The sequence below is a fragment of the Salvelinus alpinus genome, chromosome 14, assembly GCF_045679555.1.
Source record: "Salvelinus alpinus chromosome 14, SLU_Salpinus.1, whole genome shotgun sequence".
In the NCBI taxonomy this organism is placed as follows: Eukaryota; Metazoa; Chordata; class Actinopteri; order Salmoniformes; family Salmonidae; genus Salvelinus; species Salvelinus alpinus.
Window position 1 is genome coordinate 49980464 of NC_092099.1, and position 13490 is coordinate 49993953.

Sequence of the window (13490 nt, forward strand, 5' to 3'; positions counted from 1 at the left end):
GGTTTATACCATGCTTTATCCATGCTGGTTTATGCCATGCTTTATCCATGCTGGTTTATGCCATGCTTTATCCATGCTGGTTTATGCCATGCTTTATCCATGCTGGTTTATGCCATGCTTTATCCATGCTGGTTTATGCCATGCTTTATCCATGCTGGTTTATGCCATGCTTTATCCATGCTGGTTTATGCCATGCTTTATCCATGCTGGTTTATACCATGCTTTATCCATGCTGGTTTATACCATGTTTTCTCCATGCTGGTTTATAACATGATTTATCCATGCTGGTTTATACCATGCTTTATCCATGCTGGTTTATACCATGTTTTCTCCATGCTGGTTTATAACATGATTTATCCATGCTGGTTTATACCATGCTTTATCCATGCTGGTTTATACCATGTTTTCACACACGACAGTGACTAGGGTTTACCACGAATGGTGCGAGAAACAAAAAACATCCAGTCATCGGCAGTCCTGTGGACGAAAACAGCTCGTTGATGAGAGGTCAAAGGAGAATGGCAAGAATTGTCCAAGCTAACAGGCAAATAATGTCTCTTTACAACAGTGGTGTGCAGAACGGCATCTCGGAACGCACAACTCGTCGGTCCTTGTCACGGATGAGCTATTGCAGTAGTCAACCGCAACAGGTTCCACTCCTATCAGCTTAAAACAAGAAGAGTCTCCAGTGGGCACCGAATCACCATCACTGGACAATCGAGGAGTGGAAAAACATTGACTGGTCCAACGAATCCCAATCCTGTTGCATCATGCTGATGGCAGATTCAGGATTTGGCATAAGCATCATGAGTCAATTGGCCATCCTGCCACGTGTCAACGGTACAAGCTAGTGGTGGTGGTGTGATGGTGTGGGGAATGTTTTCCTGGCACACATTAGGTTCCTTGATATCAATTGAGCAAAGTTTCCATGTTCTGGAGGCAAAGGGGGGTCCAACCCGGTACTAGATGAATGTACCTAATAAACTGGCCACTGAGTGTATACAGTGCCTTCAGAAAGTATTCATACCCCTTTAATTATTCAACATTTTGTTGTGTTACAGGCTGAATTCAAAATTCATATCTAGAAATATCTCATTTACATAAGTATTCACACACCTGAGTCAACACATGTTAGAATCACGTTTGGCAGTGATTACATCTGTGAGTCTTTCTGGGTAAGTCTCTAAGAGCTTTGCACAACTAGATTGAACAATATTTGCAGATTATTATCTTTTTAAATCTTCAAGCTGGTTGTTGATCATTGCTAGACAGCCATTTTCAAGTCTTGCCATAGATTTTCAAGTTTAAAAAAATCTAAAAACTGCTCAAAGGGATAATCAATGTCTGCTTTTACATTTGTTTACCCATCTATTAATAGGTGCCCTTCTTTGCAAGGCATTGGAAAACCTCCCTGGTCTTTGTGGTTGAATCTGTGTCTGAGGGACCTTAGAGGTGAGGTAGTCATAAAAAAAAAAATGTTAAACACTACTATTACACACAGAGGCAATCAATCAATCAAATGTATTTATAAAGCCCTTTTTACATCGCCGATGTCACAAAGTGCTGTACAGAAACCCAGCCTAAAACCCCAAACAGCAAGCAATGCAGATGTAGAAGCACGGTGGCTAGGAAAAACTCCCTAGAAAGGCCAGAACCTAGGAAGAAACCTAGAGAGGAACCAGGCTCTGGGGGGTGGCCAGTCCTCTTCTGGCTGTGCCAGGTGGAGATTATAACATAACATGGCCAAGATTTTCAAACTTTCATAGATGACCAGCAGGGTCAGATAATAATAATCACAGTGGTTGTAGAGGGTGCAACAGGTCAGCACCTCAGGAGTAAATGTCAGTTGGCTTTTCATAGCCGATCATTCAGAGTTAGAGACAGCAGGTGCGGTAGACAGAGAGTCCAAAACAGCACGTCCGGGACAAGGTAGCACGTCCAGTGAACATGTCAGGGTTCCATCATGCCAGGTAGTCCTGAGGCATGGTCATAGGGCTCAGGTCCTCAGAGAGAAAGAGAGAGAGAGAGAAAAAGAGAAAGAGAATTAGAGGGAGCATTCTTAAATTTACACAGGACACCAGATAAGACATGAGAAATACTCCAGATATAACAGACTGACCTTAGCCCCCGACACATAAACTATTGCACCATAAATACTGGAGGCTGAGACAGGAGGGGTCTGGAGACACTGTGGCCCTGTCCGACGATACACCCGGACAAGGCCAAACAGGCAGGATATAGCCCCACCCACTTTGCCAAGGCACAGCCCCCACACTACTGGAGGGATATCTTCAACCACCAACCTACTACCCTGAGACAATGCCGAGTATAGCCCACGAAGACCTCCCGCACGGCACGAACCCAAGAGGGCGCCAACCCGGACAGGAAGATCACATCAGTGACTCAACCCACTCAAGTGACGCACCCTCCTAGGGACGGCATGGAAGAGCACCAGTAAGCCAGTGACTCAGCCCCCGTAATAGGGTTAGAGGCAGAGAATCCCAGTGGAGAGAGGGGAACCGGCCAGACAGAGACAGCAAGGCAGGTCGTCCGGCCAGGCAGTTCGTCGCTCCAGTGCCTTTCCGTTCACCTTCACACCCCTGGGCCAGACTACACTAAATCATCGAACCAACTGAAGAGATGAGTCTTCAATAAAGACTTAAAGGTCGAGACCAAGTCTGCGTCTCTCACATGGATAGGCAGACTATTCCATAAAAATTGAGCTCTATAGGGAAAAGCCTGCAGCTGTTTGCTTAGAAATTCTAGGGACAGTAAGGAGGCCTGCGTCTTGTGACCGTAACGTACATGTAGGTATGTATGGCAGGACCAAATCGGAAAGATAGGAAGGAGCAAGCCCATGTAATGCTTTGTAGGTTAGCAGTAAAACCTTGAAATCAGCCCTAGCCTTAACATGAAGCCAGGGTAGAGAGGCTAGCACTGGAATAATATGATACAATTTTTGGGATCTAGTCAAGATTCTAGCACCCGTGTTTAGCACTAACTGAAGTTTATTTAGTGCTTTATCCAGGTAGCCGGAAAGTAGAGCATTGCAGTAGTCTAATCTAGAAGAGACAAAAGCATAGATTAAATATTCTGCATCATTTTTGGACAGAAAGTTTCTGATTTTTGCAATGTTACGAAGATGGAAAAAAATCTGTCCTTGAAACAATCTTGATATGTTCGTCAAAAGAGAGATCATGGTCCAGAGTAACGCCGAGGTTCTTCAAAGTTTTAGTTGAGACGACTGTACAACCATCAAGATTAATTGTCATATCCAACAGAAGATCTCTTGTTTCTTGGGACCTAGAACTAGTATCTCTGTTTTAAAAGTAAAACATTTGCCGCCATCCACTTCCTTATGTCTGAAACACAGGCTTCCAGGGAGGGCAATTTTGGGGCTTCACCAAGTTTCATCGAAATGTACAGCTGTGTATCGTCTGCATAGCAGTGAAAGTTAAACATTATGTTTCCGAATGACATCACCAACAGTTAAAATATATAGTGAAAACAATAATGGTCCTAAAACAGAACCTTGAGGAACACCAAAATTTACAGTTGATAAGTCAGAAAATAAACCATTCACAGAGACTAACTGATATCTTTCGACAGATAAGATCTAAACCAGGTCAGAACTTGTCCGTGTGGACCAATTTGGGTTTCCAATCTCTCCAAAAGAATGTGATGATCGATGGTATCAAAAGCAGCACTAAGGTCTAGGAGCACGAGTGAGTCAGTGAGTCCATGCAACGTATTATGTGACTCGTTAAGCACATTTTTACTCCTGAACTTATTTAGGCATGCCATAACAAAGGGTTTGAAAACTTATTGACTCAAGACATTTCAGCTTATCATTTCTAATTCATTTGTAAAAATGTCTGAAAACATCATTCCTTTATGGCACTGTATACAGTTGAAGTCGGAAGTTTACATACACTTAGGTTGGAGTCATTAACTCATTTTTCAACCACTCCACAAATTTCTTGTTAACAAACTATAGTTTTGGCAAGTCGGTTAGGACATCTACTTTGTGCATGACACAAGTAAATGTTCCAACAATTGTTTACAGACAGATTATTTCACTTATAATTCACTGTATCACATTTCCAGTGCGTCAGAAGTTTACATCCACTAAGTTGACTGTGCCTTTAAACAGCTTGGAAAATTCCAGAAAATGATGTCATGGCTTTAGAAGCTTCTGATAAGCTAATTGACATCATTTGAGTCAATTGGAGGTGTACCTGTGGATGTATTTCAAGGCCTACCTTCAAACTCACTGCCTCTTTGCTTGACATCATGGAAAAATCAAAAGAAATCAGCCAAGACCTCAGAAAAAATGTGTAGACCTCCACGAGTCTGGTTCATCCTTGGGAGCAATTTCCAAATGCCTGAAAGTACCACGTTCATCTGTACAAACAATAGTACGCAAGTATAAACACCATGGGACCAGGCAGCCGTCATACTGCTCAGGAAGGAGGCGTGTTCCGTCTCCTAGAGATGAACGTACTTTGGTGCGTAAAGTGCAAATCAATCCCAGAACAACAGCAAAGGACCTTGAAGATGCTGGAGGAAACAGGTACAAAAGTATCTATATCCACAGTAAAACGAGTCCTATATCGACATAACCTGAAAGGCCACTTAGTAAGGACTTTTTGGAGACATGTTCTCTGGTCTGATGAAACAAAAATTAAACTGTTTGGCCATAATGACCATTGTTATGTTTGGAGGGAAAAGGGGGAGGCTTGCAAGCCGAAGAACCAACCGTGAAGCACAGGGGTGGCAGCATCATGTTGTGGGGGTGCTTTGCTGCAGGAGAGACTGGTGCGCTTCACAAAATAGATGACATCATGTGGAGGGAAAATTATGTGGATATATTGAAGCAACATCTCAAGACATCAGTCTGGAAGTTAACCTTGGTCGCAAATGGGTCTTCCAAATGGACAATGACCCCAAGCATACTTCCAAAGTTGTGACAAAATGGCTTAAGAACAACAAAGTCAAGATATTGGAGTGGCCATCACAAAGCCCTGACCTCAATCCTACAGACAATTTGTGGGAAGAACTGAAAAAGCGTGTGCGAGCAAGGAGGCCTACAAACCTGACTCAGTTACACCAGCTCTGTCAGGAGGAATGGGCCAAAATTCACCCAACTTATTGTGGGAAGTTTGTGGAAGGCTACCTGAAACGTTTGACCCAAGTTAAACAATTTAAAGGCAATGCTACCAAATACTAATGGAGTGTATGTAAACTTCTGACCCACTGGGACTGTGATGAAATAAATAAAAGCTGAAATAAATCATTCTCTCTACTTTTATTCTGACATTTCACATTCTTAAAATAAAGTGGTGATCCTAACTGACCTAAAACAGGGAATTTTTACTAGGATTAAATGTCAGAAATTGTGAAAAACTGAGTTTAAATGTATTTGGCTCAGATATATGTAAACTTCCGACTTCAACTGTAAAAGCTGAAATAAATAACTTTCTTTACTATTATTCTGACATTTCACATTCTTAAAATAAAGTGGTGATCCTAACTGACCTAGATAGGGAATTTTTCCTCAGATTGAATGTCAGGAGTTGTGAAAAACTTGGTTTAAATATATTTGGCTAAGGTGTATGGAAACTTCCGACTTCAACTGTACATTTCCACCGACATGGTCAGTAGGTTCAAGATGCATTGTGGGAGTAGATACAATACAAAATATGGGTATTCAAAAATAACTTTTACGCATTTTCAATAATCGGAGAGGTACATGTTGGGATTAAGGATTAAAATAATTGCATATACAGTATTTGGGGATGGGATCACTCAGTATGACCACAAACTTTTTAGATAGAAATATATCACCGATTGACCCCAAACTGTTTATGGGAGAGGGGGATAGGTAGAGTACCCTTCAACCTGACGCAGCGCATTGCATATAAGTCTGCTGTTCTGAAAGTCATCAATTATCCATGCAACACACTGCCGCTTTCCTACAGCCCACACACTATTCATAGACACATTATGCAATTGCCATTCAGCCTCTGCAAACTTGTTTTATTCTGCGCTGTGTGGTGTGGTGTGGTGCTGAAATGGTCAGATGTTCCTCCATGATGAAAACGGCATGCATTCCAAGTCCATGTGAAGCCTGAAAACCAGATAGACAGAACAAACTGTTTTTAGACAACATGGTAGAGACAAGACAACATGGTAGAGACCAGACAACATGAAAGAAGCTAGACAACATGGTAGAGAGAACATGGTAGTGTCTAACCAACATGGTAAAAACTAGACAACATGGTAGAGACTAGACAACATGGTAGCGAATAGACAACAATTGAGAGACAACATGGTAGAGACAACATGGTAGAGACAACATGGTAGAGACTAGACAACATGGTAGAGATAACATGGGAGACACAACATGGTAAAAACTAGACAGTTGGAGAGAAACTAGACAACACTGTAGTGACTAGACAACATGGTAGAAACTAGATACTATTGGAGAGACTAGACAACATGGTAGAAACTAGACAACATGGTAGAAACTAGACAACATGGTAGAAACTAGATACTATTGGAGAGACTAGACAACATGGTAGAAACTAGACAACATGGTAGAAACTAGACAACATGGTAGAAACTAGAAAACATGGTAGAAACTAGATACTATTGGAGAGACTAGACAACATGGTAGAAACTAGACAACATGGTATTAAATAGACAACATGGGAAAAACTAGATAACCAGGGTGGGAGACCAGCCAACATGGTAGAAACTAGACAACATGGTAGAAACTAGAAAACATGGTAGAGACTAGAAAACATGGTAGAGTCTAGATACTATTGGAGAGACAACATGGTAGAGACTAGACAACATGGTATTAAATAGACAACATGGGAAAAACTAGATAACCAGGGTGGGAGACCAGCCAACATGGTAGGAACTAGACAACATGGTAGAGACTAGATACTATTGGAGAGACTTTGACAACATGGTAGAAACTAGACAACATGGTAGAAACTAGACAACATTATAGAAACTAGATAGCATGGTATAACTGGTATAACTGCAGACACAAACTACTGCAGCATAAATACTGGAGGCTGAGACAGGAGGGGTCAGGAGACACTGTGGCCCCATCCGATGATACCCCCGGACAGGGCCAAACAGGAAGGATATAACCCCACCCACTTTGCCAAAGCACAGCCCCCACACCACTAGAGGGATATCTTGGTCAACATGGTAGAAACTAGACAACATGGTAGAAACTAGACAACATGGTAGAAACTAGACAACATGGTAGAGACTAGACAACATGGTATTAAATAGACAACATAGGAAAAACTAGATAACCAGGATGGGAGACCAGGCAACATGGTAGAAACTAGACAACATGGGAGAGACAACATGGTAGAGACAACATGGTAGAGACAACATGATGAAGACAACATGGTAGAGACTAGACAACATTTTAGAAACTAGACAACATGGGAGAGACAACATGGTAAAAACTAGACAGTTGGAGAGAAACTAGACAACACTGTAGTGACTAGCCAACATGGTAGAAACTAGACAACATGGTAGAAACTAGAAAACATGGTAGAGACTAGATACTATTGGAGAGACTAGACAACATGGTAGAAACTAGACAACATGGTATTAAATAGACACAATGGGAAAAACTAGACAACCAGGGTGGAAGACCAGCCAACATGGTAGAAACTAGACAACATGGTAGAAACTAGACAACATTATAGAAACTAGACAGCATGGTAGAGACTAGACAGCATGGTAGAGATTAGACAACATGGTAGAGATTAGACAACATGGGAGACACAACATGGTAAAAACTAGACAATTGGAGAGAAACTAGACAACACTGTAATGACTAGCCAACATGGTAGAAACTAGACAACATGGTAGAGACTAGATACTATTGGAGAGACTAGACAACATGGTAGAAACTAGACAGCATGGTAGAAACTAGACAACATGGTAGAGACTAGACAACATGGTATTAAATAGACAACATGTGTCACACCTTGACTTTAGTTATATTTGCTTTCTTTATTATTTGGTTAGGTCAGGGTGTGACAAGGGGTGGTTTGTTTAGTTTTTGTCTTGTCTAGGGGTTTTTGTTATCTATGGGGATTTTGTATTGTCTAGGGGTTGTAGGTTTATGGTGGCCTGAGTGGGTTCCCAATCAGAGACGCTGTTTATCGTTGTCTCTGATTGGGGAGCCTATTTAGGTTGCCATTTTCCATGTTGGTTTGGTGGGTAGTTGTCCATGTTTAGTTGCCTGTGAGCACTACGTTGGCGTCACGTTTCGGTCGGTTGTTTGTTCGTTTGTTAAGTGTTCTTCGTTGTATTAAAAGATGTATTCCGATCGCGCTGCACCTTGGTCCACTCCTTTAAACGGCCGTGACAACATGGTAGAGACAACATGGGAAAAACTAGAGAAAACCAGGGTGGGAGACCAGGCAACATGGTAGAAACTAGAAAACATGGGAGAGACAACATGGTAGAGACAACATTATGAAGACAACATGGTAGAGGCTAGACAAGATGGTAGAGACTATACAACATGGTAGAGACAAGACAGCATCGTAGAGACTAGATAACATGGTAGAGACAACATAGTAGAGACTAGACAACATGCTAGAGACAACATGCTAGAGACTGGAAAACATGGTAGAGACAACATAGTAGAGACTAGACAACATGGTAGAGACAACATGATAGAGACTAGACAACATGGTAGAGACAACATAGTAGAGACTAGACAACATGGTAGGGACAACATTACATTTAACATTTAAGTCATTTAGCAGACGCTCTTATCCAGAGCGACTTAAAAGTTGGTGCATTCACCTTATGATATCCAGTGGAACAACCACTTTACAATAGTGCATATAACTCTTTTAAGGGGGGGGGGGGTTAGAAGGATTACTTTATCCTATCCTAGGTATTCCTTAAAGAGGTGGTGTTTCAGGTGTTTCCGGAAGGTGGTGATTGACTCCGCTGACCTGGCGTCGTGGGGGAGTTTGTTCCACCATTGGGGTGCCAGAGCAGCGAACAGTTTTGACTGGGCTGAGCGGGAGCTGTACTTCCTCAGAGGTAGGGAGGCGAGCAGGCCAGAGGTGGATGAACGCAGTGCCCTTGTTTGGGTGTAGGGCCTGATCAGAGCCTGAAGGTACGGAGGTGCCGTTCCCCTCACAGCTCCGTAGGCAAGCACCATGGTCTTGTAGCGGATGCGAGCTTCAACTGGAAGCCAGTGGAGAGAGCGGAGGAGCGGGGTGACGTGAGAGAACATGCTAGAGACAACATGCTAGAGACTAGACAACATGGTAGAGACAACATAGTAGAGACTAGTCAACATGGTAGAGACTAGACAACATGGTAGAGATAAGACATGGTAGAGACTGGACAACATGGAAGAGACAACATGGTTGAGACTAGACAACATGATAGAGACTAGACAACATGGTAGAGACTAGGCAACATGGGAGAGACAACATGGTAAAGACTAGACATAATGGGAGAGACTAGGAAACATGGTAGAGACTGGACAACATGGGAGAGACAACATGGTAAACATGAGACAACATGGTAGAGACTAGACACCATTGTCGAGAAAACATGGTTGAGACTAGGCTACATGGTAGAGACAACATGGTAGAGACTAGACAACATGGTAGAGATAACATAGTAAAGACTCGACAACATGGTAGGGACAACATGCTAGAGACAACATGCTAGAGACTAGACAACATGGTAGGGACAACATGGTAAAGACACAATGGGAGAGACTAGGAAACATGGTATAGACTGGACAACATGGGAGAGACAACATGGTAAAGATTAGACAACATGGTAGAGACTAGACAACATTGTCGAGAAAACATGGTTGAGACTAGGCTACACGGTAGAGACTACACAACATTGTAGACACTAGACAACATTGTTGAGAATAGACAACATGGTAGAAACTGGACAACATCGTTGAGACTAGACAAGATGGTAGAGACTAGACAACATGGTAGAAACTATAAAACATGGGAGAGATTAGACAACATGGGAGAGACTAGACAAAATTGTAGAGACAACATATTAGAGACTAGGCAACATGGTAGAGACAACATTGTAGAGACTTGACAACATGGGAGAGACTAGACAACATGGGAGAGACAAAATTGTAGAGACAACATATTAGAGACTAGGCAACATGGTAGAGACAACATTGTAGAGACTTGACAACATGGTAGAGACTAGACAACATGGGAGAGACTAGACAACATGGGAGAGATTAGACAACATGGGAGAGACTAGACAACATGGGAGAGACAACATGGGAGAGACTAGACAACATGGGAGAGACTAGACTTTATATTAGAGAACATGGTAAAGATACAGATAAAGTGTGTTTCTGAGTCAGCAGTGTTGCAGGTACCACCATTGGATAACATTAGCGATGACCATCCCAAAACAACAGTGTTCAACTTTTTAATTTCAACTAGGCCTATCCGTTTCATTACAAACACCATTGACCTTAAGGAGCTATTCCCCTTTCATTACATCCAAGTCAAACCTTTCAGAGTAACAAGCCCAGACTAGTTCATAGCTTATTGGAAATGGGAAAGTCACACTATGTAATTTATCTAGCGTGTGTGGATTACATTGTGGTTGTAAAACAGATATTTCTTATCTTTTCTCAGGTGGCTCTGACATTTATTCAAAGGACTCCTCGTCATAAGAGAGGGAGGTAAAACGTATTATCCGGTTCAAGAGCTCTTTCACCCCCAGGTGAGAAACTGGATGATTGGCTCTGTCAGCCAGCAATGAATTGATTGGCGTTCATGTGGACACTGACATAAATCATAAAATGCCATTTGGGAGAGGCGTGGGCCTGTTCAAACAGTCAATTTAATCAACACTGCAAATACGCCTAGACCTGAAAATGTACTTTACATAAGAAATCTGAAATGTGGTTTCTTCTTCAAAGAGGAGTACTGTCATATAATATTTAATGAATTTCTGTCTCTTTGTGAACAAAGATGTGAAATAATGTTAAAGGAAGATAGCGAGGCATACATGTAAAGAACTGTTATGATCCTCATGCATCATCATTAAGTACTGGTCTGCAATAAGTATGTGTCAATGTCTAATGGCAAAAGTTATTTTCTTTTCACTAAAGGTTTGTTGTGTTTAAAATGCATTGAATGGATCCATTGCTGGATCGAATCCCTGAGCTGACAAGGTAAAAATATGTTGTTCTGCCCCTGAGCAAAGCAGTTAACCCACTGTGCCCTGGGCGCCGATAACGTGGATGTCAATAAAGGCAGCCCCCCTTACCTCTCTGATTCAGAGGGGTTGGGTAAAATGCAGAAGAAACGTTTCAGTTGAATGCATTCAGTTGTACAACTGACTAGATATCGCCCCTTTCCCTTCCCTTTCCCTTCAATACAGAAAAAGTTTCTTAATCTCAAGTCACATGACAGGAGCTTCAGTGAGTAATTTCTTGTTGACATCGACTGGATTAACGTGTTATTGTGAAAAGCTATATGTCAACCCCCTGTAGCTTTTGCAATCAAGGTCATTGGTATGGTATGGAGAAATTGTCCATTTTGTGGTTCCAACGGCTCAGTGGCTTAGAGCATGGTGTTGACAACAACCTCAAGGTTGTGTGTGTGATTCCCTCATGGGTCATACTTACTAAATACATATGTCCCTGTGAACTGTGTAGCTGCTTTAAATAAAATATTTAATCAAATAAATCCTACAGTATCTATGGTCCTACACACATAATGTATGTATAGTGTTAGTAGCACAATGAACTCATCCTTTGGTAAAGGGGAAAGCCCAAACTGTCAGAGTGGCACATTCCTCTAGGGTAGACAGAGTTGGGGGAGGGGCATATGGAGCCCCAGTGCTGTGTCAGTCTGTATGGCAGCAGGACTGGCTGTACTATACTGTAATGCATTGTCAGATGTTGGGCCAGCCCAGCGGATTAAACGGGGTCAGGTGATGACAGAGACACATCAGCCATCAGCAGGGAATGTGTTTAAACACAATGCCCTTATCTATCACCATGTTGGGAAAACCACACTGAGGATTGCCAATAGTCTCATGTGATGTAACTTTTCCCTGTTGTTCTGTTACAGGGAATAATATAGTAGGCCAGCTAGTGACCTTTGAATAAACAAACTGAAATGCCCTAATCAAGAATTGATTAATATAGATTACAACAATGATCAATATATGAACTGCATTAACCCAGGGTTGTATAAAGGTTGCAAATGTTTTGACTGTTCAGTATTTCTTCTCAGTGCTCTCAGTAATCAATCATAATATACTCTCAAAATATGCTTGTTTTTATCTCTCTGGGTAATTCCAATGTGTTAGTTAGAGGTTGGTAGATGATTGAATGAGGTCGTTCCCCTGCGGGATCGTCTGAGACCAGCCACCCGGACAGCTGATGAAACTGAGGAGTATTTCTGTCTGTAATAAAGCCCTTTTGTGGAGAAAAACTAACTGTGATTGGCTTAGCTTGGCCTGGCTCCCCAGTGGGTGGGCCTTTGCCTGCCGAGACCCACCCATGGCTGTGCCCCTGCCCAGTCATGTGAAATCCATAGATTAGGGCCTAATTTCAATTGACTGATTTCCTCATTTGAACTCTAACTCAGTAAAATATTTGAAATTGTTGCATGTTGCATTTATATTTTTGTCCAGTATATATTGTCTATGCAACTTGGCTTGCCTGTCTATACCATTTATTACAATCTTGTTATGGAAATATAACCGCTTTTTAAAACAGAATATGGAATTCACATAATAAGTGCAACATGAGTCATCACGTTTCACGTTTCATTCACCCACTGTATGTAAATGATGACAGTGATTGGCTTGGCTGCAGTGGGGTGTATACCACTACTGATGGAGGCAGGGCTCCCAACACAGATTCCTTGTTGTGGTGGATCGATCAGATGTCCTGCTGGCCTGGAGTGATTACTACCCTGTCACAATGTACACTCATTCATCAGCAACTACATCCCTCTGCCCTGCGGAAACCTGCCTGTGCAGCACAACTGCCCAAACACCAAGCCTATTTAGATTGATACTTGTCTAACAAAAGCTTTGGGACCTGGTCTGATTGGTATTATGGTATTTCTTTACTTACATTTGGGTTGTCCTTACATGTTTTGATATTCTGCAGTTAAGCCTGAAACATATTTGTGGTGGGTGTAGTGGTCTAACCCTGTATTAGGCCCATGCACTGTCATTAAGTCAGTTTCAGACATAAGAGAAAGATTTAGGCCATTAGAAAGAATAGAAACAAGTGATGACGCGGCATGAGAGGAAAAGAGAGAGAGTAATAGCTGTGAGTGTGAATTTGACCACCCTGTGAAGCTGTGCTCACGGTGTGCCAGGCTGGACATGCATTTAGTATCTGCTAACAACACTCCAACTCCCACACCTCTGCTGCTTTTGTGGAAACCCACTCTCCC

The 13490-nt window shown here is 42.0% G+C and overlaps 1 protein-coding gene across 1 annotated transcript in view; it reads right to left on the reverse strand.

Moving 5' to 3' along the window:
- The window catches only part of LOC139538271 (uncharacterized), a 78006-nt gene extending 65424 nt beyond the window's left edge, over positions 1-12582 (reverse strand). Inside the window, exon 1 of the mRNA XM_071340119.1 lies at positions 12518-12582. Within this exon, the coding sequence (XP_071196220.1) occupies positions 12518-12582 (65 nt within the window). The remainder of the gene's footprint in view (positions 1-12517) is intronic.
- Between the last annotated feature and the right edge of the window lie 908 nt (positions 12583-13490).